This window comes from Notolepis coatsorum (genome assembly GCF_963971535.1).
Source record: "Notolepis coatsorum genome assembly, chromosome: 1".
Classification (NCBI taxonomy): Eukaryota; Metazoa; Chordata; class Actinopteri; order Aulopiformes; family Paralepididae; genus Notolepis; species Notolepis coatsorum.
In genome coordinates, this window is record NC_140165.1 from 234,368,140 (window position 1) to 234,395,942 (window position 27,803).

At 42.4% G+C, this 27,803-nt stretch overlaps 1 protein-coding gene across 1 annotated transcript in view; it reads right to left on the reverse strand.

The window, feature by feature from the left end:
* ccdc9 (coiled-coil domain containing 9) overlaps positions 1–27,803 on the reverse strand; it is a 68,023-nt gene that overhangs the window by 39,350 nt on the left and 870 nt on the right. The window contains exons 2-9 of the mRNA XM_084309202.1: positions 27,716–27,779; positions 27,370–27,474; positions 20,440–20,589; positions 6,205–6,442; positions 5,296–6,155; positions 5,162–5,236; positions 4,757–4,840; positions 7–171 (exon numbers count right to left, since the gene is read on the reverse strand). Of these exons, the coding sequence (XP_084165328.1) occupies positions 7–171; positions 4,757–4,840; positions 5,162–5,236; positions 5,296–6,155; positions 6,205–6,442; positions 20,440–20,589; positions 27,370–27,474; positions 27,716–27,718 (1,680 nt within the window). The 5' untranslated portion in view covers positions 27,719–27,779. The remainder of the gene's footprint in view (positions 1–6; positions 172–4,756; positions 4,841–5,161; positions 5,237–5,295; positions 6,156–6,204; positions 6,443–20,439; positions 20,590–27,369; positions 27,475–27,715; positions 27,780–27,803) is intronic.

A 27,803-nucleotide genomic window follows, 5' to 3' on the forward strand; every position in this document is an offset into this window, starting at 1 on the left:
ACTCACGGTCCATTCCTTCTCCAGTTCAGTTCCGGTCTTCACGTTGTCAAAGTCCAGTCCGCCCCAGTTCCTGATGTGTCTCCTGCTGCCCTCCTTGCGGTCGATGTCCGGCACCGGGCCCGAGCGCCGCGGGTCGTCCAGGAAGTTCCGGAGGGGCTTGTCTCCGTCCGCCTGCAGAGAGCCGGACAACCAAACGGCATCACTCAGTAACTTGAAGCTTTGTTTCCCAAGACGACGCCTCAACAACCTGTTTTCTTTTACTGATTTTACTATTCTCTTGTACTATTTTTACCTCTAAAGTTGCCTGCAAGATATGACAGAGACACATTGCTCGACATAAAAGTATTGCAAATTACAATTGTATCGCAATTTAGAGCCATCTTCAGCCATTTTTATCCAGTTTTCTTTAATTGCTTTTATTTGATCCTGTTTTAGAGGTACTTCTCGAACCAAATTCTATGTTTTGGTTTCTTTTTATTTGTATGTATGCGTGTATGTAGATAATAAAAACGTTTCCTTGTGTACCGTACCGTACCGAACGGCTGTGTACCGAACGAATACAAGGGGCTGTTTTTTTCACAATCTAATATAATTATTATTAATTTTTTTTTTCTTTACAAGTTGATTTTCAATAGCGAATATTCGTTGACAGCCCTACAAGTACAATTAGTTACTGCACACTACATCACCCCTGAGTGGAACATGGAAAGCCAAACTTTCCCCCACTGTACCGAAAACCCGTACCAAACCGTGACTTCAAAACCGAGGTACGTACTGAACCGTGGTTTTTGTGTACCGTTACACCCCCTTTTTATTGGTGTTTTACTACCGGGCAGTCCGGTAGAGAGAGAGAGAGAGGAAGAGAGGAAGAATGGGAGATAGACGGGGGGAAGACATTCGGCAAAGGTCGCCGGGTCCAGGAGTCGAACACGGGACGGCCGTGTTGCGACGCAGCGCAGTACGTGGTGTGCTACTTTTATAACAAATTATACGTAGGACAAGTAAAGTATTTCATGAACAAGGGTGTCATGATCACCCATCAATTCCCTTGGTGTTGACCTGAGGGGTTATAAATGGGTTTGGTTTGCTTATAATGTAATAACCTAGATATAAGTGATCTATGCGCGGCACAGAGAGGCTTGTGGTCTTGGGCTCGAGAAGCTAGCAAGCTGGTCTAGCATTCAGCACAATAAAGCTGCTTGATAAGCACGATCGGGCTTCTGAAACCTTCAGAGCAGAGAAACCACTTCTCATGTTCCCTCCCGATCCCGATGTCGGTAAAAGACTTGGAATTTAGAAAATACTTCGAACAAGCTTCCTTTCTTGGAGGCAGCAGAGACGGTGTAAGTTGGTTTGCACATGGAAATTCTACACCTTTTCTAGGATCCCAATAGCCTGGTATTTTGGGAGCTTGATGATGTTGTACGGCGGCAGGCTCACGGGTGCTCGGGCCGAGATAAGAGATAATCCATGTTTAGACTTCAAACAAACACAGATAACACCCTCTGGACGATACGAGGCGGCAGGAGAAGAGTGGATGGGGCAGCAGGGAAGTGTACAAACCGATGTCTCCACAACAGGAATGAAATAGAGAACTAAAATGATTAAAGGCCAAAATAAATGAACCAAATTTCACTAAAAGCCTGATTGAGAGAATGTGAAGTTAAACCAGTATAAAGGAATGATATTAGCAAATTACCAAAAAGAGGAAAGGTCAATCTTCTGGATTCTAAGCTGTTGCTTTCCTTTTCTTTTGTACTACATTATGGATACTGATATTATTTATTTATTTTATGTTGTTTTCAATGTTAAGAATGAAGAATTATTGGCAATGTGGATATTCTCCATTATATCATTTAAGTATTAATTAATGTTCCCACTTGGAAGTGGCGGATAGGGGTAGGGCGTGATAAGCTTAGGCTCCTTCTTACTCCTTTTCGAACAGTGATATGTATATTTTCCGTTGTTTGTCTTTTTTATTCTTTTTCGGATAACTTATTATTTTTTTTTGCCTTTCTATCTTTTCCATCTCCCAATTTAATCGTTATGCCAATTTTCTTCCTGGTCATTGTGCACATTGCCCTACTGTCGGTCTCGGGAGAGGTCACATTCCTCCTCTAATACATGTGGAGTCGCCAGCCACTTCTTTTCACCGGACAGCGAGGAGTTTCACTGGGAGAGCGTAACATGCGCGGAGCTTCACGCCATCTCCCCCAGATCCCCTCCCTGCTGAACAGGTGCCCCGACCGACCAGTAGGAGTCACTATTTTGACCAGGTTTATACCCCACTGGCTTCCCACCCACGATCCATGATGAGGACAGAGAAACTAGCCGTAACTTCCCTGAGGGCTAAGGGCCGCTAGCATAGTCCTCTTGTTCCATGAGCTTCACGGGTCGCAGATTAACGAACGTCGACGGGAAAAGCCTCCATTTAGTTGACATTTCTGAGTGCAGCACATTTTCTGAAATAACTCCTGCCTCGTCCACCGCTCGCTTCAACGCCACTGCTAGTACAAGGCCGAGGAGCCAGGACAGAAGAATATCACTCTTTTGTGCTAGTAGAAAGAAAGTATGGATGATGTTGCGACAATAAAGCTGAATGGGGGCGGTCAGGTGGCGTAGCGGAGATTGCGCTGGTCACCAACGCAGGAGATGCTGGGTTCGAGCCCAGCTCTCGGCTTTGCTACCAGCTTGGCTGGTCGTTCATACTAATACAATTGGCAGTATTAGGGGGTGGGAAGCTGGTGGGTGGGAATCTGGCGTTGTAGACGGGTCAGGTCTCGGCGCTTGCTCAACGGGGGCAGGACTTGGTGGAGATAGCGTGCCCTCCCACGTGTTACACTTCACCAATGAGAGTCCTCGCTGCCAAGTGAAAAGACGTCACTGGCAGTCGCCACACGTATCGGAGGAAGCACGCGGTCGGCTTCGGGACGCCCTTGTACCGACTCGTAGGAGAACATGCATACAGCAGCCAGGTAGGGGAGGGGGGGAATTGGCCCGGCGACTAAATTGGGACGCGGAGAAAAACAGAAAATTGGAGAAAGAGAAATAAAAAATAAATAAAAAATAAAGCTGAATGGGATCTGACGCATACACGGCCCTCCCTACTGCTTTATCGTGTTGTGTGCCACGTTGTCGTACATCAAGAGGGCAATTTGCCGTTAGCTACTTTGCACTGGCTTCCGGTAACATTTAGAATAGATTTTAAGGTCCTCCGCCTTATATACAAAGCACTAAATGGAACAGGACCAAGCTACATTGCCAATTCTCTTGTCAACTATGTGCCAAGAACATTACAATCATCCCATCCACAGCCAAACGAACATGGGGGATGTAGCCTTCGTGAAATATGCACCAAAGCTATGGACATTAGGCTAGATCACTAAATATTTTCAAAATCAATCTTAAAAACATACTTCTTCACCTTAGCCGTTTAATACACTCTGCTGCTTGGACTCCAGACTGTGATTGTAGTACTGTAGATGAGTAGTGTTTTATTGCACTGCGCTATTGCACTATTTTACTCTATTGCTATCTATTTTATGCTAATTTATGTCTATTTTATTGCACTGCTCTTATTCTGTCTATTTTTATGTTAAAGTGTTATAATAACGTGGTCTTATCCTCTTCATAAGTTAAAGTGTTATACTAACGTGGTCTTATCCTCTTCATAAGTTAAAGCCTTATAATAACATGGTCTTATCCTCTTCATAAGTTAGTGTTATAATAACATGGTCTTATCCTCTTCATAAGTTAGTGTTATAATAACGTGGTCTTATCCTCTTCATAAGTTAAAGCCTTATAATAACATGGTCTTATCCTCTTCATAAGTTAAAGTGTTATAATAAAATGGTCTTATCCTCTTCATAAGTTAGTGTTATAATAACGTGGTCTTATCCTCTTCATAAGTTAAAGCCTTATAACATGGTCTTATCCTCTTCATAAGTTAGTTATAATAACGTGGTCTTATCCTCTTCATAAGTTAAAGTGTTATAATAACATGGTCTTATCCTCTTCATAAGTTAGTGTTATAATAACGTGGTCTTATCCTCTTCATAAGTTAAAGCCTTATAATAACATGGTCTTATCCTCTTCATAAGTTAAAGTGTTATAATAACATGGTCTTATCCACTTCATAAGTTAAAGTGTTATAATAACGTGGTCTTATCCTCTTCATAAGTTAAAGTGTTATAATAACATGGTCTCATCCTCTTCATAAGTTAAAGTGTTATAATAATGTGGTCTTATCCTCTTCATAAGTTAAAGTGTTATACTAACGTGGTCTTATCCTCTTCATAAGTTAGTGTTATAATAACGTGGTCTTATCGTCTTCATAAGTTAAAGTGTTATTATAATGTGGTCTTATCCACTTCATAAGTTAAAGCCTTATAATAACATGGTCTTATCCTCTTCATAAGTTAGTGTTATTATAACATGGTCTTATCCTCTTCATAAGTTAAAGTGTTATTATAATGTGGTCTTATCCACTTCATAAGTTAAAGCCTTAGAATAATGTGGTCTTATCCTCTTCATAAGTTAAAGTGTTATAATAACATGGTCTTATCCTCTTCATAAGTTAAAGTGTTATAATAACGTGGTCTTATCCTCTTCATAAGTTAAAGTGTTATAATAACATGGTCTTAACCTCTTCATAAGTTAAAGTGTTATAATAACGTGGTCTTATCCTCTTCATAAGTTAAAGCCTTATAATAATGTGGTCTTATCCACTTCATAAGTTAAAGCGTTCCTCTCGTACCCGTTGTCCTCTCTCATACTCTGCTATCTTCTCCATCTCCTCGTTCATCTTCTCGATATTCTGCCTCCTCTTCTCCTCCCACTCCTGGCCAAAAACCACAAGAATACAGGGTTAGATCATCAGTGAGTACGTTGTAATGAATTATTTAGTGTGTACAGGAAGTCATGTAAAAAACACACAACACCGACCAGCCAGTCTGACGTCAGACTCCCAGAACACTGTTATGATTTATGTATTTATTTATCTTTTTTCCCCCTTTTTCATTAACCCATTCTGCGCCAAACCCGAGATTTCTCGTGTTTCAAATCCAATAGACAGTCAGTCTGCCTCCTGCAACAATGTTAGAAGTCGTATTAAAAAAGGTACCCATCATAAGAAACACTAAATTAATTCATCCCCACCAACCTTGGATTTCCTGTCCATGCCAGATCCTCCCTGTGGTGCTCCTCCTCCTCCTCCCCCTCCATCTCTTCTTCCCCCTCTTCCTCTCCTCCCTCCCCTATACCCCTGCTCTCCTCCCTCCCCAATCTCTCCATCACTCGGTGGTCCTCTCCTCCCTCCCCTATACCCCTGCTCTTCTCCGTCCCTGATCTCTCCATCATTGGGTGGTCCTCTCCTCCCTCCCCTATACCCCTGCTCTCCTCCGTCCCTGATCTCTCCATCATTCTGTGGTCCTCTCCTCCCTCCCCTATACCCCTGCTCTCCTCCGTCCCTGATCTCTCCATCATTCTGTGGTCCTCTCCTCCCTCCCCTACGCCCCTGCTCTTCTCCTTCCCCCATCTCTCCATCACTCGGTGGTCCTCTCCTCCCTCCCCTACGCCCCTGCTCTCCTCTGTCCCCCATCTCTCCATCACTCGGTGGTCCTCTCCTCCCTCCCCTATACCCCTGCTCTCCTCCGTCCCTGATCTCTCCATCATTCTGTGGTCCTCTCCTCCCTCCCCTACGCCCCTGCTCTTCTCCTTCCCCCATCTCTCCATCACTCGGTGGTCCTCTCCTCCCTCCCCTATACCCCTGCTCTCCTCCGTCGCCGATCTCTCCATCACTCGGTGGTCCTCTCCTCCCTCCCCTACGCCCCTGCTCTCCTCCCTCCCCAATCTCTCCATCACTCGGTGGTCCTCTCCTCCCTCCCCTACGCCCCTGCTCTCCTCCCTCCCCAATCTCTCCATCACTCGGTGGTCCTCTCCTCCCTCCCCTACGCCCCTGCTCTCCTCCATCCCCAATCTCTCCATCATTCTGTGGTCCTCTCCTCCCTCCCCTATGCCCCTGCTCTCCTCCGTCGCCGATCTCTCCATCACTCGGTGGTCCTCTCCTCCCTCCCCTACGCCCATGCTCTCCTCCGTCCCCCATCTCTCCATCATTGGGTGGTCCTCTCCTCCCTCCCCTACGCCCCTGCTCTCCTCTGTCCCCCATCTCTCCATCACTCGGTGGTCCTCTCCTCCCTCCCCTACGCCCCTGCTCTCCTCCGTCCCCCATCTCTCCATCATTTGGTGGTCTGTCGGGTCGGGGGTCTCTTTCTATCCTCTCCTTGCGGCCTCCTCCTCCTCCTCCTCTCTGACCCCCCCGGCCGAGGCGTCCTGACCCCGGCCTCCTGGGGGGGCTGTGGGTGTCTCCCGGGGGTCTGGGGAATTCGCCTTCCTCCGAGCTCTTTCTGCCACGTGGCGGCCCGTCATTCACCACTCTCTTATCCTGTTGGAAGAGACACGCGTAGATACATCTTAATATTTCAGTTCTATTTAACCTATTGCACCCGATGGGGTCGGTACCGACCCCAAAATGGCATCTGGTCATAAATCAATATTTTTCAGAGTGATGCAAAAAATTTGCGATTTTAAAATCAAACGTATTCAAGTATTAACATCACTAACATGTCACAAAAGCATGTAGAATGTATATTATCGTCAAGACGTTAGTTTAGCAATAGGTTAAAAGTGCCATTAGATAGTTTTAAGTTTTCGATTTACTGAAGTCTATTGCAAGTCCCCATTGCTGCACGTATCCGCTTCAAGGCCCTCGACCTAGCATACCGTGCGGCAAAGGGAACCACTCCCGCCTACCTCCAGTCAATGGTCTCTAACTACACACCCTCAAGACCCCTACGCTCTGCATCTTCTGGCCGCCTCAGATCTACTCCTATCCAAGCTCCGGGAGGGTCATCAAAGAGAAGCCGCCTATTCTCAGTCCTTGCCCCACAATGGTGGAATGAACTACCCTCCCCAGTTAGGACAGCCGAATCCCGTCCAATCTTTCGCGGTCGACTAAAGACGCACTTCTTCAACCATTATCTGAAATAATGAAAAAAAAATTAAAAAAAAATCTAACCCCAACTAACCTTACTGTCATGCACTTGTCCTAATAAACTAACCGACACTGTAACACTTTGATGAACATTGTTGCTCAGCTGATAGAGTTGTACCCTTCCTGATGACTTGTCGTACAGAACTTGTAAGTCGCTTTGGATAAAAGCATCAGCTAAATGACTAAATGTAAATGTAAATGCAAGACAGCGACCATTTTGGACATTTTGAACCATGGGAATTGTAGTCTTTTTGCGGCCATATTGTGGAGGGCATCTATAGCTGCCGATCAGCGTTGGAATTTTTGCGAACTATACTTCCTGGCAGATTCTGTGGGGGTTCAAAGTTCAGCGTTCTGAATGAATCATATCAATAACTTATTATTCGCGATAAGCCACAAAAGGTAACGTTTTTGACAAATATTGAAACGCAGTTAGTTTCTCCTCCCTATTGTTAGCATGTAGCAACAATTAGATCTGAAATTTGTTTCAAAGGGGCGGTCAGGTGGCGTAGCGGAGATTGCGTGCGTTGTGGACAGCGACTCCTACAGGTCGGTTGGTGCGCCTGCGCAGTAGAATCAGGAAGTGTCGGGGGCAGCGTGAGCCTCCCATGCGTAACTCCTCGTCACTGAGAGATTGAGCTGCGCAGGTGAAAAGATGCGACTGCTGTTACCCTAAGTACCTGAGGGGACTTGTGCTATGTATGACTTAGTCCACATTGCAGCCGGCTTGTGGGAGGCAAGAAACAGCGTTCGTGACAGGGGAGGGTTGAATTGGATGATACGAAATTGGGATGGGAGAAAATATAGAAAATGGGAGAAAAAGTGGATAAAAAAAAAGGATCTAAGGGGGGTAGTGTGATCCTTCCACACGTTACACCCTCTCAGTGAGAGTCCGCACTGCCAGGTGAAAAGAAGCGGTTGATTGGCTAGACGTGTGTCGGAGGAAGCACGTGATAGCCTCCACTCTCCCAGACCGACTGTGGGGGGTAAGTGCGCAGCGACCAGGAAGGGGATTGGGAATTGGCATAACAACTAACATTGGGATGGGAGAAAATCGGAGGAAAAAGGAGGGGGGAAAAGATAAAAAAAGAAAAAAGAAATTAGTTTCAAAATGGTTGCACTGTGGTGAAAATAAAAAGGTACAGTAAATTACAGTAGATATCATTATCTGTTCTTATGCACGCCTGGTGATACTAAATCCAAATTGAACTCGGGCATTTGAAAGATAATATATGTACTGGTATATATATTAGGGATGCTCGATATTGGCTTTTTTACCGATACCGATATTGGCCAACTCTTAATTTCCGATACCGATATCAACCAATACCGATATATGCAGGCCCCCCCCACCCCAAAATGGAATAATTTCAGGTAATTAACATTACATATCTCTTGTTGTGGAATTAACACAACATTATGCATACTTTTGACAATAAATAAAATCATAATTTGTTCTTACTTGCTTGCCTGGGTAAATAATACATTATAGAAATGTAAAAAATAAAATAAAAAATAATTTGGGAAAACCGATACCGATATTTTCCGATATCACATTTTAATGCCGATATCGGCCGATAATATCGGACATCCCTAATATATATATATATAAATGTGCGAATTGGCTATAATAAGGTAATTTATAAGCCTCCTATTCTATAATAATATTTCAAATTGCATTGGTCCGGATGGGAGAATTCAGTACTGTATCTACAAAACCTTGTTTAATCATCTTCCCTTTATTAATTTCCTTAGATTTTTTTGTACACATGATCTCAAGAAGGTACTGAACGAGATCAGTGGCCGTTTTTTATGTTTGGTCATTATTAGCATGGTGTTATTCACTGTCAAAGATGCAAAGAAAAATCATAATTCATATTCTCCTTTGTTTCATCACAATTTAAGCAAGCCTAGTAATAGACACAATATTTCTGACACTGTGAGACATTCCCTGAGGTGACGTCCATAGATGTACCTAGATACCAACAATATGCAAATAGCCCTTGTAGAAGTGGAGCAATATTCCATTTACCTAGGTATATATTTTAGGCGGATTTTCACCACGTATGGAACAGGTTAAAGGAGCTGTAAGTGGTGTGGCTGTTAAGATAAGTGGTCTACATGTTAAAATAATAGCATTCCGACAGCCATCACTGATATTTTTTTATTTATTTATTGACCTATAGTCCATTCATGCTGAGTGAATCAGTTCCCCCAGTCACATTTGTGTATTCAAATTTTTTGGGGGAATTAAGGGGAGACACTACAGGTGAATAGGGTAAAAAAAATTAACTAATAGATATCACAATGAAACTTCCCCAGTTGATTACTTATATTAAGACAAGACTTTTTTGTATTACAAGTTTTCTGAAATTGTATGTTTAAATATGCAAATGAGGCATATTTATTGCCTGCCGCGATAAGCAATAAATCGATTAATTGCCGCGATAATTAAAATTAATGCAATGATTTTGACGGGCGCGATTAATTGCTATTTGCGCGTTTGTTTTAATGAGGCGGAACCAGTGCCCCTTGTCAGTCACTGTCCGTGTGGGGGGCCGCTGGCCTTACTACAGAGCACAGCACGGGAGCTCCGTGGGGCAGTAGCAACGCCACATATAGCTTAACTACATTTCTCAATGGTGTTGCTCCTTTTAACCAAGTAGCGTTATTTATAGTGTAACGTTAGCTATTTTTAGACCCAAGTAGTTACTCGCTACTGCCCGGAGAAACTGGACTGCTAAATAAAGATGAAAGATCGAGTGTTGATTCTCATTCAATGCTAACAACATTAGCTAAATAGCTAACAAACGAAATACAACGTATAGCATAGCTACAACACAGAATAACGTTAATACAATTACATGCATCATTGTTTACAATGAACGGGTGGGGCTAGTCAAAGGACTGGACACGGGGACAAGTTAAACATGAATTCATTTATTATAACGTAGTAGGTAGTTTCGAGTCGTGCTGCAGTGCCTACGCACCACAGCTATTCTATTATATACTGCTTTGACGCTTCCTCCTCATCGTTGATTGCCTGTAGTAGCTGCATCTAACGTTAGTAGCTAACGTTAAAACTAACCTAAAGTTAGTTGTTCACCAACAATCTCAATATTTGTTTTATCATTAGCTCAAAAACACAGAACCGGACGAGACAAGTTGGCCGCTCATAGGTGCCGCTAGGATAATAACAACAATACTTCCGGTCCGGTCGGTGGACTTCAAAATAAAAGTCTAAAACACCGGAAAAGACGGAGCGGTGGGCTTCAAAATAAAAGTTTTGGGAAATAAATTTAATCTAAAAATCGAACCGGTCGCAATAATATCGCTTATCGCGATATTTTCGGGGGCAATTAATCGCCCAGCAAAATGTGTTATCGTGGCAGGCCTACACCTCACCAATGAGAGTCCGCGCTGGCAGGTGAAAAGATGCTGCTGGCTGTCTCCTATGTCTCGGAGGAAGCATCTGATAAGACTTCAGGGCTTCCTAGACCGACCAGTGGGGGGCACATGCGAGCAACGACCAGGAAGGGGAGGGGGGAATTGGCATAACGACTAAATTGGGATGGGAGAAAAACACAGAAAAACAGGAGAAAAAGTGGATAAAAAAACACTGCCATGAACTGGATGAGAAGCTACTTGTCTAATAGACAACAATGTATTATATTTAATGGTTCCATGTCAAATATGGTAACACTCCAGTGTGGTATTCCCCAAGGAAGTTGTCTTGGACCCCTCCTTTACTCTATTTGTAAACGATATGCCTTATGTATTGAAAAGTGCAGGTATGGCGATTTATGCTGATGATACAACTATATATGCATCCGCTGAGAGCACAGAACAAGTGAATAAGATACTTCAGAGTGAATTATTCATGATTTCGAATTGGATAACTGAAAACAGACTCAAATTGAATATAGCAAAAACAAAATGTCTTATACTCGGCTCTAAATATGCCTTAAGATCGGATCATAGACTGAGTCTCTCATTACAAGACGCTGGTATTGAACAAGTGAAGGAGGCCAAATTGTTGGGTGTCACTATTGACGAGGCACTATTATGGTCTACTCAGATTAATAACATGGTTACCAGGATGAGTAGAAACATGCTGAGTAGGATGAGTAGAAAATGCTTGCCTCCTAACGAATACAACAATTAAAATGGTAGTACAAACTTTAGTCCTGTCCCATCTTGACTACTGCCCAGCAATTTGGTCTAGCGCGTCAAAGCAAGAGCTTAGTAAACTCCAGCTCACTCAAAATAGAGCTGGCCACCTCACTCTTCATTGCTCTATAAGGAATAGTGTGGAGGGAATGCATGCTAGACTGTTGTGGATGAGGGTGGACAAGAGACTAGCATGCAGTTTGATTAGGTTTTAAAAAAAACATTTGTCCCTCAGGTAAACCCACTCAATTGTATTCTCTGCTTTTATCCACCAATGATAGACATGACCATAATACCAGACATGCTTCAAGTAGTCGCTTTACCCTACCTCTGCCTAGAACCAATGCTCTCAAGAAAACTGCAATGTATAGCAGGGTTTCCGTTAGAAAAAATTGTTGCCGGCCTCAGTGTCCGGTAGATTTCAATCTACCGGTCAAATGAGAGAAATTCAAAGACAAGAGTTTATTGAGCTTAAAAACAATTGATAGGCAAAAGAATGACAACAAAACAAAAGAATGACATCATCAAGGCATGTAGATTTATAATATTTTTACTTAAAACTAGGCTACTTTTGCGTATAAAGTCATTATATTCCAAATAAAATAAGTCCCGAGACTCGTGCTGCTGCCGACTTTAAATCAAATAGGTGTCTGTGGGCAGTCGCCCGACATTAATAAACAACAGTCTGTTATAATCACATTTTTATGAGCTAACGAATTCCGTTATATTGGACATTTGTATTAATTATATCAAGCGAAGAACTGAGAAATTTGGCAGAGAGAGACGGCAACATTATCGTGGGTTTGCGTGACGACTCTCTCTCTCTCCACCTCCCAATGACTTATTTGCGAGAGTATGTCGATGCAGAGCAGCAGATTCAGCTGTTATTGGCTCTTTTCTGGGGACCGCACAGCAGCGCCCCCCACCCAACATTGAATTGAAAATGGCTGAATTGGAGTACTGCTGGAGTACTGCATTGTGCTGCTGCTGCTCCGGCTCTGCAGCTTCACAAAAGTTCGCACACCCAGCACTAAGCTCTCGCTGACAACGTCGTTGTCATTATTAGAAGCAACGATGAAACAAATGTAATGATTGTTTCGTTCATCGCATAGGCTATTTAATTTTAGCCTATTTTAATACAATTCAAATAATCAAATTGTGCTTAGACTCAGGGAATTATTTTCACCGGACATTAAGACCGGAGAGATTAAATATGTCGGACTTCAACAGATTTTGCCGGTCAAATACCGGTAATTACCGGCTAACGTAAACGCTGATGTATAGAGAGCCATAACATATTGGAATAGGATCCCATTACATATAATACGGACGGAAAACAAGGACAGTTTCAAAAGTAAACTTAAAGGAGCAATAATCCGGAAGGAAATCAATAGACTTGAGGTGATGGCAGAGAGGGGGATGATAAGGAAGCTGGCTGCCATCATGGAGAACCCCTACCACCCCCTCTACGACGAGCTAGTCAAGATGAGAAGCTCGTTCAGCCACAGACTCATCCCCCCCCCCGACACTCAACTAACCGCCTCGGACAGTCCTTCATACCAGCGGCCATCAGGCTCCACAACAGTGGGCAGCGACTAGCAGCCTCCAGGCTCCACAACAGGGGGCAGCGACAGCGACTGCTACCAGACATTGACCTGGGACTTATAGGAACCCAAGGAGGACAACCTACACTACCTTAGGCTTACTGCACCTTATGTGGATACTGTGATACTGTGATACTGTGAATAATGTATATTTCAGTGGAATCAGTGGATACCGTGATACTGAGAATAATGTATACTCAGTAGATAGTAAATTATAATAGGGATGCCCCGATCGATCGGCCACCGATCGTTATCGGCCGATAATTAGTATAAATATGCGATCGGGGAATTCCGATAATTAGTCATATTCGCCGATCGCGGAAACTGATCAAGTGGATATCTCACTCGCTTGTCTCAGACGCACAGGACCTGCAAACTGCTCCTCCTCCCTAGCCCCGCCCGTACCCGTGTAGAGTTTGTAAACACAGCGGAGGCGGACCTCCTCTGCTGAGTCTAGATAGTGCATTCGACCTGAGCTAACGTTAGCTACCTAGCTATCGTTACTGTTTAAACAAAATTACCCAGTCAACTATTCACTTTTAGTAGGCATTGTCTAACGGTATTTAGCCGGCTAGCTACCGATAGCTCCTGATATCAACAAATGCTCCAGCAAGTCTTGTAGTGCATGTTGATACCTCCGTTAGCTCGCGTTAGCTGACGTTAATTCACTGTTCAAAACGAAATGTCCGATTGAACTAAATAGTTGTCTTAACGTCATCTAGTCAGCTAGCAGTAGCTACAGATAGCTCCTGATATCAATGTCTTATAACATTGATTGAATGCGTATTCGAGCTGAGGGCTTGCTGAATGTTAAATGACCAAAGCATAACGTTACCAATAGGGTCCCGCTGCAGCGCCGGAGAATCCTTTTTGGTAGCTGGAGGCTACTAGAGTACACACAGACAGTGGAGCTGTTTGCAGATAGCGAGCATTTTGACTTGTTGCGTGGTGGCGATGTCTCGCAGATAATACAAGTACAAGTCTAATTATATAATATATATATTTTATTAAAAAAAATAAAAATTTTTTTTATATAAAATAATTTTTAATTTCTTTTTAATCAAAAACGATCGGTATCGGCCGATATGGCTCACGACGATCGGTGATCGGTGGCAAAAAACGTGATCGGGGCATCCCTAAATTATAACACTACCTTATGCATACTGCACCCCAGGGTGCGATCCACGGGGGGAGCTTGGTCCGCTATAGCTCCCCTAGATCAGACATCAGCTCCCTTGGGGGTCTCTAAAGCTCCCCTGGGGGTCTCTAAATTACTGAAAATAAATGCTACTTTTGCCATGCATTTCTCATTTTTCTGTAATTTTCTGTATCATCATCGTGTATAATAATAAACGTATGCTATTTTGGATGTATGATTAATGATTTGCGCACTAATTCACACGTAATATGGCAACATGCATGCTATTCTTGCAATTACCATTCGGAGCGCGGCGGCGCTGCAGCCTGCACGCGTGTAGCTTTATGCCAAGCAAGCAGTGCAAAAACTTACCGTAGTGGCATGCAGTAATGCGCCTTTCATTTTCCGCCGCCCAGCGCCCAGGTCGCGCGGAAATAGGCTGTCTATTGCCATTCTCTTTGACAAACTCTAACCTTAACCAGCTCCTTAACAACGCCTAAACTTAACCGTTCTAACCTTAACCAACTCCGAAACAATGCCTAACCTTAACCATAGAAATTATATTGCCATTCTCTTTGACAAACTCTAACCTTAACCAGCTCCTTAACAGCGCCTAAACTTAACCGTTCTAACCTTAACCAACTCCGAAACAATGCCTAACCTTAACCGGCGAAAGAATACACGTTAAAAAAAAATCACGTTAAAAAATATTTTCGATGGGATTCGAACTCGCCAGCAAACAAGCCATAGGATCCACAGCCATGTGTCCTTGCCAATTGAGCTAGTGCCAGATAGTGAATAAGAGGCGGTGACTTATATATATTGAGCTCCAACCAAGGCGGGATCTCATGCGCATGCGCGGGCACCTCGCACGAGCACGCCGGCGCACGCACGCACCTGAGCGAGCACGCCGCCGCCGGTGCACGCACGGTAGCATTTGTCTGAAAAGAAGGGCGCTTTACCGCACTAGCGTGCGGTGACGAATGCGGAAGCATTTTTGCACTGCTTGCTTGGCATTAACGTACAGGCAGCCTGCACGCACGCACGGCACAAATCAAACTTGACCCACTTTGTAACCTGTGCTGTGACTTGTTGACACAGTGATCGTTTTGACAGCCAGTAAATAATGTCACTCAGGAATGCATAATGTCTAAACGAAAACAAGTAAGCCTAACCAATTTTGGTTTCACGAAGACAGTGAAGCTGACAGAGCAGCAGGAGGCGGGATCACAGGCGACGCCGTTACAATTACACCTGCTGCTGGTGCTGCTCCGGTGGAGACTATTATTAGTATTACAACGCCCGGTGACCGTGCCGGCGCCTGCGGTCGTATCAGAACACAGGATAGGATACTGTAGACAGTGTTGGATGATGATCTATCATCTATCTAACTAAACGGATACTTTTTTTTTATCATGGAATGTGCTGTGGAAGCCCAGACCGTCCAGACGGCCGGACCTCAACAAGTGAGTTGTCTAGTATTATGTGTTCTGTAGTTACTGAAACTGATTGAATATATGACAGGATTCAAGAGGTTTATTTGTCACATACATACATACACAAGGCCTACAGGCTACAGGCTACATTAACGTCTGCGATCACAGTATCCTCCAAAAGTCTGACTCCCCCCCCCCGCGCAAAAAAATATTATTTGGCTCACCCAAAGACCATGCTATGGTTCGCACACTGCTGCACCCTATGTGACACTGTGAATAATGTGAATATTTCTTCAGCTAGTCAGATAGTAAATTATATTGACCATATTGATCAAATTGTTTACACTGCCTGTGTTGTTTTTTACTACCTGTACACTGTGTTGTTTTACTACCTGTACCCCCCCCCCCCTCCCACCCATGCTGCTATGATGCCTGAAATTCCCCAAGGGGATCAATAAAGGAATATCTTATCTTATCTTATATGTCATGCATGAGTGTAGCTGCAGCCCTGTTATCCAAACTTCTTCCGTTTACTTTGTTTTTGTTTTAAAGGTATGGTGAAATGGATTCACCTATGACCTTCTTTTGTTTTATTTTGATTGATTATGTATGTGATATATGACTGATTTATACTGAATGTTTCATATTTGTATGTGTATATCTGTGAGGACCCGAGGAAGAATAGTCAACACGTCGATGATGACTAATGGGGATCCTAATAAACATAAACACACTGCAATAATGGTCTGACAAACATAAGAAATAAAAAGTTAGTTTTAAGCAAATGTGTCCTTGAAACAAGTAAAGTTGGCAAGATTTCTTGAAATAAGTACAAATATCTAGGATTCGCTCTCCTGATTGGATAAAGTGGGAAGGGATACCAGAACATTTTATTTTGTGTTTACAGATGTTACTGACCAAACACTTTATATCAGTGATGGCTGTTGGAATGTAGAGCTATTTAACACTTATCTTAATCCCTTTTATAAAAGAACCGGCAAGTATAATACATAAGAGACAACAAAACCCTAATGGAGCAATGGATTATACAAAACTCTTTGATACTAGATATTAGAGCCTGAACCATTGATAATCTGGATGAGGTCAAACTGCTATGGAACTTCCAACATCAGTTGACTGGATTTCTTTCGGAAAATTTGGTAGACAAATCAGCCAACTCTGACCTGTCACCATTGATCAGAATCCAGGCTGGTAGACGGCACCCTGTCGGCCGCTCCTGTACGACCTTTGCAGGCCGACCTACGGGGCTCTGCGCTCATCACCCGTAATTTAGAGGCGGCGGGGAGCCAGGGTCTCAGCTGGTAACTGATTGGATAAGCTGCAGCGCTCTCCCTCTAAACGGAGTCTGAGTGTCTTCAGACGGCCGCCGTCTCCTCCAGGAAGCCGATAGAAACATGGGCTACTGGACCCAAAAGTCTCTCTCTGGTTCCTTTATTTTTATAATTTGTATTTATTTATTTCATTATTATATTATTTTTATACTTTGTATTTTTTTTATTTCATTATTATATTATTTTTATAATTTGTATTAATTTATTTTATTATTATTTTATAAAGTTTTTATTATCATTTGTATTGAACTTACTGTGTGCACATTTTAAATATCCTTAATAAATCACACAAAAATGGCTAATTCATCAATTTCCATAATTTCCGGTTTTATCCAAAGCAATTTACAAATTCATCTGTGGCAGCTAAGGGTAAGTGTTGTTTGTCAAACGATGTTGAACTTGAGTGCTACACAGTGCATAGAATAGAAATAGTAGACTATAATAGACATATTAGCATAGTAGGTACTGGTAGTGGTATAGGGATAATAGTACTTTTTAAATTTAAATAAAAAAAATATTATTATTATTCCAAATATTGATTGAAGTGTGTTTTTAGTTGACGGCGGAAAATTGGGTGGGTTTCAGCCGTCCTGACTAGGGTAGGAAGTTCATTCCACCATTGTGGAGCGAGGACAGAGAATAGCCTGAATAGGAGTAGGTCTCAGGCGGCCAGAAGATACATAGCACACAGGGGTCTTGAGGGTTAAGAGACCATTGACCGGAGGTAGGAGGGAGCGGTTCTCCTCGCTGCACGGTACGCCAGGTCAAGGACATTTAAGTGGATTTGCGTGGCAATCGGAAGCCACACTATTATAATCGAACATTCTAACATTATGCTCTGCAGTAGGATACATGGCCATCTCTGCACCATCTTAACTAGTTTCCAGGCGAGCTGACTTAATCAAATCTCTACAGCAGAGACGTATGGACGGACTGACAGACACACGCGCGCATATATATATATATATATATATATATATATATATATATATATATAGTCAAACCACCTGCCCAGAAACAGAGTAGTCAGGTTCGGGAGCTACAGTATGACGGGAGCAGCTGTCAGATGGTATGAGATGTGTTCTATGACGGATCATGACAGCAGAGTTATCACATTACACGTAAGGACATTATGTTTTCCCAGGCCGACTACCAGGGAGAAAAACTAAAACTATGTCAATTTGGTTTATTGTGTTCTGGTTCTGGTTAGGAGAAGATGTAAATAAATATAAAACTTAAAATCCAAAGGGCGGCTAAGTGGCGCAGTGGGCAAGGCGCTCGCCACTAACGCAGGAGATGCTGGGTTCGAGCCCAGCTCTCTGCGTTGCTTCCGGCTTGGCTGGTTGTTTATACTAATACAATTGGCAGTATTAGGGGGTGGGAAAGCCAGTGGGTGGGGATCGGACGTTGTGGACAGCGACTCCTACAGGTCGGTTGGTGCGCCTGTACAGCAGAATCAGGAAGCAACGGGGGCAGCGTGAGCCTCCCACGCGTTACTCCTCGCCGCTGAGAGATTGCGCTGTACAGGTGAAAAGATGCGACAGCTGCCTCCTCGTGTACCGGAGGGGACACGTGATGCAAGGCTTGGTCCACATTGCAGCCGACCAGTGGGAGGCATGGTCTAACAACGTTCGAGACAGGGGAGGGTAGAATTGGATAATACGAAATTGGGGTGGGAGAAAAATAGAAATGGAGAAAAAGTAGATAAAAAAAAATACTTCAAATCCATTCTATCCCCTTGTTAAAAACTAAAAGGGGCACCAAAAAACAATGCCGTTTAAATTTTTCACATAATCTCACATATCCAAAAACTGTTTTGCACACATCCATTTAGTTTGACAGTTATTGAGCGTAAATTAGTTTGAATGTGGCCACCAGTGATGTCATCGAGGCATTGAATCATTGTGTTGTGTTAATTACAGCTCCATGAAATTATAAGGTAGCAGTCCCTATAAGACCAGGTGTGGTTATTATTTCATCTACATCATTTCACAGTGCTGTAATTAACATAACACAAGGATTCAACATCCCTGATGACATCACTGGTGGCCATATTCAAACTAATTTACTCTCAATAATGTCAAACTAAATTAACGTGTGCACAACTGTTTAGAGTGTGTTTGGATGTGTGTGAGAATGAGATTATGTGCAAAATAAACCAGCATTGTTTTTGGTGAAGTGCCCCTTTAACACATTGACTGCCAGCCATTGTACCCATCATTATACCCAGTCTGCCACCGTTGAAAGCCTATGTTTACCTTCTTTGCAGGGCTATAACTTTTTTTATTTTATAGCTATATTGACATTACTATGGCCCATTCAACATCGATTATCTATCGTTCAGGATGTGGGAACGTTATATTTTTTCATTCATACATTGTTGTGTTAATACCGTCTTGAATATAAGTATGTTTATAAGGTTTTCTGCTGTAATTCCAAAAACGCTAGTTATAGGCCCAAACGCATATGATAGATTATCGATTGCCGTTTCTTTCCTATACATGCTATATTAAAAAATGCAAATGTATATGATCGGTATACATTATGCTTCATCATGCGTGGAGGAAAGGGGGGGCGGGGGTCGTCTATAATTCCTTTATCGTCAGTAACGGCTTTATGTAGTATGGGTTGATATATTGATCAGACTGTTTGCAAACAAAGAAACGCACAATCGGGCTGAAAATAACGTTACTGTCCTCTTACCGTTCGCCGATGAGACTGGAAGAAAAAGATCCCAATTATTTGATGCAGATCGCCTAGATCCATTTCCGGTTTGTATGGCGCAATAAACGCCGAAATCATATCGATTATTGCGTTATGGAAGCGACCCAAATGCACGCCAGTGTTCGTCTGTAGTCCCATAGCAAGATATTACTGCCGGAGGGATTTCCTCGACGCACCGATCACAACTTCCGGTTTTGAGAGTGTAACTTGCCCGACCATCCACCAGGCGGCGGTATTGAGGCGTTGCAATCTCATTCAGGGTCCCGCTGCAGCACCGGAGGTTGGCTAGATGAATTATGAATGCCATGGGCGAAAAAATTTAATATCGATTTAAAAAACGGCTTTCACCGTTCTTGGCGTTCAACGCATGGCAGGCAAACACGTCGTAAGCCGTTGTTGGCGACCAATGTGTTAATGACTTGGCACTAGGGATGCAACAATTACCACTTTTTCACTTTCACAATATACATTTTCTTCCCCCACCCCTAGGAAATACAACACATTGGAAGGTCTTACCCCAGGAAATACAACACATTGGAAGGTCTTACCCCAGGAGATATAACACATTGGTAGATCTTACCCCAGGAGATACAACACATTGGTAGGTCTTACCCCAGGAGATATAACACATTGGTAGATCTTACCCCAGGAGATACAACACATTGGTAGGTCTTACCCCAGGAGATACAACACATTGGTAGGTCTTACCCCAGGAGATACAACACATTGGTAGATCTTACCCCAGGAGATATAACACATTGGTAGATCTTACCCCAGGAGATACAACACATTGGTAGGTCTTACCCCAGGAGATATAACACATTGGTAGGTCTTACCCCAGGAGATATAACACATTGGTAGATCTTACCCCAGGAGATACAACACATTGGTAGGTCTTACCCCAGGAGATACAACACATTGGTAGGTCTTACCCCAGGAGATACAACACATTGGTAGGTCTTACCCATGATCTGGTGGAGACGTCCACTGTGACGGAGAAGTTCTCCTTGTCCATCTTCCGCCTGTCCGTTTCTGGATCATGGGGGCGGGGCTTCCGAGCTGTTGTCACGGCGATGCCCTCCTGCTCCGCCTTCTTTTTGTCCTCCTCTATTTCCTGATGACATCAATATTAAAAAAGAAGAAGCTTGAGATGATGATGGAAGTATAATAACTGTCTATCTAACGATACAGTCTGAACTATCATGGCTTTGAATCTAGACACTGCAGTTTATACATGTTTATACCATGGCCTGGATGAATACTCGATTCCGATTGGCTGGAGGGGTGTTGATTATTTTTCTATATGCCGCACGACTAGAGCCTAATCGCAGCTAGAAATGTATGCACTGGTTTGTTACAAACCTATCCCGTGTGCCATTGACAATGAGCCAGAAAGCCAACTTCATGCTAGCAAGCCTTTCAATCAGTAACTTTAGCCTAACAATCAGTGAATATGTTCCAAGAGTATGTTTGACAAAAAGGCTGGCTTGCTAGGCCAATATGAGTGGTAGCTATATCTCTGTCAGTCGTGTAGCCTCAAGCAGGGGTGTAGTCTGTGTGATAGGCAGGTATACGCCGTATGAACCCACATGTTCTGTATTCCCACTAAAAGATGCTACGATATCGCCTCTTTATAGTAATCAGAAAGTCTTGTCCAGCACATTGCATTACTTGTTGGTCTGAATGCAGCAAGTAGCTGATATGAACCTCTGAAGCAAAGCGAGGAGTTGTCGGAGCGAAACCTGGTGAATGTGGAGTCAGTGAAGCCAAGAGGAGCAACTATGTTAACGGTAGAGAACATAACTCAAGGAGGACCAACTATGTTAACGGTAGAGAACATAAATAACATAACTCAGCCTGCTCTCAACACTGTGGTTTTAAGCCATTCTCCAACTGTCTAAAATCTCGTATTTTAGAGCATTTCTATTTAATAGTTAACGAATAGACTGATTGATTGATTGAAAACTTTATTAACAGATTGCAGAATGGGTACAATACAGTACAGCTCAATACACACAATTGTTAAGGGGATGCAGACCAGAGAAAGACTTTCGTCTTGTTTACATCAGGGTCCCCCATTTTCAATTCATCAGGACATATATGACATACATGACATACAGATAGACAGTACTGCTACATCTATACATTTATGACATACCAGATTTGCAAATACAGTATGGTTTGTGATACAAAAAGAGTCCAGAAAAGGGAGTATATACATTTGACGTGAAAACTGTACATTGGAGGAGGTTGGGTGGGGGTGGGGGGGGTTGGGTAGGAGGGGTTGGGGGGGGAACACTGTACAACTGTACAAGCAAAACTGTACATTGGAATATTGACAACCATACTAGGTAATTTACTGTACATTGGAGGGGGTTGGGTTAGGACATTTACAGGGGCCAGTTTCGAATTGCAGTCTCCCGTAGGTGTTCTTTGAGAGTGGTTTTGAAAGTGGGTAGTGATTTACATTCCTTTACAGCTGTGGGTAGGGCGTTCCACATTGATGTGGCATAATTGCGAAACATACTTAGTCCCTTGTTTGAGCCGAATCTGGGTTTAACATGATTTGTGGAGCTCCCTCTAGTGTTGTGATCGTGGTATTCACTGACCTTTGGAAAGTATTTTGACATGTACATGGGTACCTTGGTCGTGTAGTGTATCTTGTAGACCAGGCCCATTGCAAGTTGCTGTACTCTGTCATCTACTCTAAGCCATCCTAGGTTGTCAAAGTGGGCAGGGGTGAGGTGGGTTCTAGGAGTAAGGTCAAGCAGTAGTCTGACCAGTTTGTTTTGAGATGTTTGTAATTTTGTTTTTAGCGCCTTTGAGGTGCTTTGGTACCATGAGGTGCAAGCATAGTCGTAGTACCCTTGAATGAGTGCTCCTGCCAGAGTCTTCAGGGTATTCTTGTTTACCAGCGAGGAGATCCGGTACAAGAATCGAGTTCGTTGGTTGACTTTTTTTATTACATTACTGTGTGCTCATAATATGCGTTCCATCGCACATCTGGCTGCTCAACATTAAATGAGTTGTGAGTGCCAAGATATTGTTGGGCAAACAACCACTCAAGTCAGTGAAAGGGAGACGCTTCAAAAAGTAGCAGCCTAAATCATCAAGATCTGATCCTTTTTACATATCTATACGATATCTGTAACATATCCCTTACTCGCTGCTGGTCAGTATGACTACTACCATAGTGTCTTTATACCTGTATCACTGTGTGTACATATTAATACTACTAACACTTGGTTGCAGTTTTTGGAGTGCTCCCTGGCGAAATTAGGGTATCTGTCGCTCAATCAGATGCTGTGGCCTTCTCCTCTTTGTTGGCTAGACGCCTTATCTTGCTTAATTGGAAGTCAGCCATTCCTCCATCACATCGACGCTGGGTCGAAGATGTGATGAGTGATGGCACACCTAAAACTTGAGAGATTTAAATACTCCACAGGGGCTCTAGCCTCTAGAAATTCTTCCAAGTTTGGCAGCCATTTTTGGACTATTTTAATCTAAAATTCCCGGCTGAGGATGCTTAGGCATAGGACGGTGATTTATTAGATAGGCAATTTCTTTTTTTTTTATCCACTTTTTCTCCCATTTTCTATATTTTTCTCCCATCCCAATTTCGTATCATCCAATTCAACCCTCCCCTGTCACGAACGCTGTTTCTTGCCTCCCACAAGCCGGCTGCAATGTGGACTAAGTCATACATAGCACAAGTCCCCTCCGGTACTTGAGGTAACAGCAGTCGCATCTTTTCACCTGCGCAGCTCGATCTCTGTGGCGAGGAGTAACGTGTGGGAGGCTCACGCTGCCCCAGACACTTCCTGATTCTACTGCGCAGGCGCACCAACCGACCTGTAGGAGTCGTTGTCCACAACGCCCGATCCCCACCCATCAGTTTCCCACCCCCTAATACGGCCAATGTGTATTAGTATGAACGACCAGCTAAACTGAAAGCAATGTGGAGCGCTGGGCTCGAACAGGCGCGCCCAGCGTCTCCGCATTTGTGGTGAGCGCCTTGCCCACTACGCCACGTAGCCGCCCTAGATAGGCAATTTCTATTATGGCAAGTGACAACCTGTATAGGAACAATGCAATTTTCTTTTATTATTATTACTATTTTTTTTTTCTACTTTATTTTTCATTTATTTTAGGTATTGTGCGGTATTGTATTGTATTGTAACATATATTGTATGTATGTTTGTACGTATGTATATAATGTTGTATTTAAAAAAAACAATAAAAACAATTTAAATAATAATAATACTACTAACACTGTACATACATCTGATTAGCATTATTACTCCGTAGTACTAATTCATATATTTTATACCCAGTTTAATCACCTGTACATTGCATATTACTATTGCACTCTGGTTGGATGCCAAACGTCTTTTCATTGTACTGTACTTGTGACTATCAATTTGAATCTAATATTAAGATAATGTTGACAGATTTATTGGGAAGTTGTATAAAGTCACAGTATGCTCAGTCATTCATGGAGTTTAAAGGCATTGCACTTGACCTATGTACTGAATCATGTAATTGTTTTTAATCCATCATTGTAGTAATTGTAATTCATTGTAATTATTAACTGTTATGATATTTGTGTCCTTTGTTAACTCGTCATCACTGTAAATGAGGGAAACCTCAGTGCTTTCACGAGTATAAATAAAGGTTTGAAATGAAATGCCCACTACTTCAGACTAGACCAGTGGTTCCCAAAGTCGGGGTCGCGACCCAAAGGTGGGCCGCGAGCAGCCACGGATGGGCCGCGAGATGATTTAAAAATAAAAAATAAAAAAATAAAAAAAAAACATTTTTTTTATTTTTTATTTTTTTATTTTTTATTTTTTTATTTTTATTTTTTTTGTCAGGTCACTGAACTTAGAAGCAGGCCAGGACAGTGTTTCTAGTTGTATTCTAAAATTCTATTCTATTGTATTCTAAAATGTGACTATATGGTTTTATATTAACTTAATAAATAAACAAAAACGAAAAATCTACTTATTTCAACGAACATTTCAAACTAAATAACAGATTATGCACATAAAACGCTGAAAACAACCGAAGCAACAATAGTATTTTAATGAGGCTATTATTATTATCATTATTATTTTGCAACAAGTTAGCCCTCTCATAAATAGCACATATAAATGAATAACTAACTTGAACTAACTTAATAGGATTGAAGTGATATTTGGCTTAAAAAATCGGTCGCCTGGCAAAAAAAAAAAAAAAAAAGGCCAGACGATGTGCATTGGGCCGCGGCTCTCTGACGCCTTATTTTCTGGGCCCCGGCCTGAAAAGTTTGGGAACCCCTGGACTAGACCACACTACACCACTGGCCCCAAGTACATTCATTGTTGCGAGTTTAAAAGCAAGAATGGGATGTTCATAGAGAGAAAAAGCTTTGCACAAATATATGTAGTCTGTCTAAAGAGTTAATATACGAGAGGCAAGGTTTGCAACAGTGTTGCTGACCAGGTAGGATGTGCTGCATCTCACTATTCAGCTGAATGCTCTCTGGCATCAGTGTTACATCAAACACCATGAATTTGATACATACTGCCGTGTTACGCACGTATAGTTATTCTGCAATTATGCACACAGTATTATTCTTTGGGCAATTATTCTTTTTCCATAAGAGCTGAACATGCATATTTTATTAGATAAAATGGAAAGATGGAAATGGGTTCAATGGCCCTTGTTCCTCTAATCAGCAACGTGTAGTTGCTTCTCCAAGCAACACCCCATTCTCAATCTAGTAATTCTATTTGCTGTTACTCAATCAGTCTAAACACAGTGTGGACAGTAAATATTAGTCCCTTGGCATTTTAATAAAACACAAGCTACAATAAACAATTAAAAACAATAATTAAACGATAATTGTCATTGTAGTTAAAACCCTTAATGCAACATAGAATACACTTCCTGTCAGTTGGTCTCAATAAGCAGCCCAATCTCATGTAAAATACATAAAGTACTCATCAACCACAAGAAAAAGGTACATAATGCGGCTGGGTGGCGCAGCGGACATTGCGCTCGTCACCAAGCAAGAGACACCGGGTTCGACACCGGCTGTCGGCGTTGCCTCCGGCTTGGGCCGGCCGTCATACTAACTCATTGGCAGAGTTAGCTGGTGGAAGTCGATGGGTGGTAATCTGGACGTTGTGGACAGCGACTCCTACAGGTCGGTTGGGGAAGCCTGCACAGCAGAGACAGGAAATGGCGGGGGTAGTGTGTGCCTCCCACACGTTACACCTCGCCAATGAGAGTCCGCGCTGGCAGGTGAAAAGATGCGACAGGCTGCCTCCACATGTATCGGAGGGGACATGTGATGCAAGGCTTCGGTCCTCCCTACAACCGACCAGTGGGGGGCATATGCGAGCAACGTTCAAGACAGGGGAGGGGAGAATTGGCAGGGCAAATTGGGATGGGAGGAAAAATAGAAAGAGGAGAAAAAGTGGATCAAAAAAAGAAAAGGGTACATAATGTAAAGCCAAACGTAATATATTTAGGTATTGTATATGTAAAATATTTACGTTTCGTATCAGTCAGGAGTCGAACTAACGATGCTTGTGGTAGGGGGCAAGTGCACTCACTACTAGACCAAGCCACCCACCCTGATAGAAATACAGCAATACTGATGATCCATACTGATGATGGTTTGTTCACAATACTAAGCAAGATTGGGCTGCTCAAGATTACAGAGACACACTTTTCTGATACTCGCCCCAACCTTAACCACACTGTTACCTTAAACTAACCATAACCTTAACCACACTGTTAAGCTCTAAAGCTAACCATAACTTTCTATCTTAACGTTAAAACAAACCATCATCATAGTATTGCTGTGATATCAGGGTGGATGGTCTAGTGGCGAGTGCACTCACCTTATGTAACTTTTTTCCTTAGTACCGTACTTTATTACATTTTCTGATGAGACTGCGTTGCACACACACACACACAGGAAGCTCCATACGTGCACTAAGACCATGTTGTGTCTTCAGCAGGTCATCATCATCATAATTTTTATTTATTCGTACATGGAATTGTTACAGTCCAACAGTATGTTCAGTACATATAGTTCACTTAATATGATCCACTAAATTCCATGGCCGAAAGGAACAGGAAGAAGAAAACTTGTATTGTACCTGCCCCTACACACATACAGTACACTGATTGACTGTTCATAGTGCAATGTTTACCCAAAATGTACATACTTATTTGTCAGAAATGAAAACATCAACAAACAATTAACATAAATATATTTTGTGTATCCATCAGTTAAATTGCATATTTACTGAGGTTGATTCATTGATACACACACACACATTTATAGTACACTGCTATTATTCTATAATTGTATATATGTTTTATTATAACTAAATGATTTACTATAACTAAATCATACTACACTATATTATATTGGCATACAGTATTATACAATATTTGAATATATTATTATTCTATGTTAAGCTGCTATATACTATATTCCTATACTCCTACTAGCCTGTGTCCTATGCTATATTATCCTGTTATGCTAAACTGCAATACTATGTGCTATACTGTCTATTTGTCTTTTCTTTGTAGAACTGTTTTAAGTGAAATATATTAGTAGAACTCTTTACATCATTCTGCAAAGAGTTCCATAGTTTGATACCTATAACTGAGGTGCACCTTTGTTTTAAGGTGGCGCTTAAAATAGAATTTCCTTCTGCCGTCATCTGGACAGGGAACAAACAACCTCTGTATATTTGCTGGTAATACTCTGCATTTTGCTCTAAATAAAAACGAATAAAGATTGTATTTCAGCTAACTCTTTAAGTTCCAATAGTCTGGATTTAATAAATAAGGTAAGTAAGTAGTAGCAAGTAGACTGTGGCCGTCGTACCTGGTACCGCTTCACCAGAGCTTCGTTCTTCTTCCTCAGGGCCTCGATGCGCCGGTCGAGCTCAGCATCCTTCTCCTCCTTGGTCTTGAGATCCACCGCTGTAGACTGGCAGAGCAAATAGAGAATGAAACTAAAGAGATTTGTTTCATCAGTCAGCAATGAGACAATACAGCCCCATTGCCAAAGAACTAGCAAATGGTCCTATGAGAGCTATAACCACTTTGTGTCGTTGATATGAGCAGTTTAGATATACTTTAGTATTCAGGTCAGAACCTTGTCTCTTTTGAATAGAGTACCATGTTATATTCACAATACATTCCGACGCCGTTTTCAACAGCTCACTCACCATGGCTGCTTCTAGCCCGTCCTCAAGCACAGGTGGTGGGCAAAGATAAATCTGCCTCTTATTCCTGCAATAGAAAGAAAGGAGATCA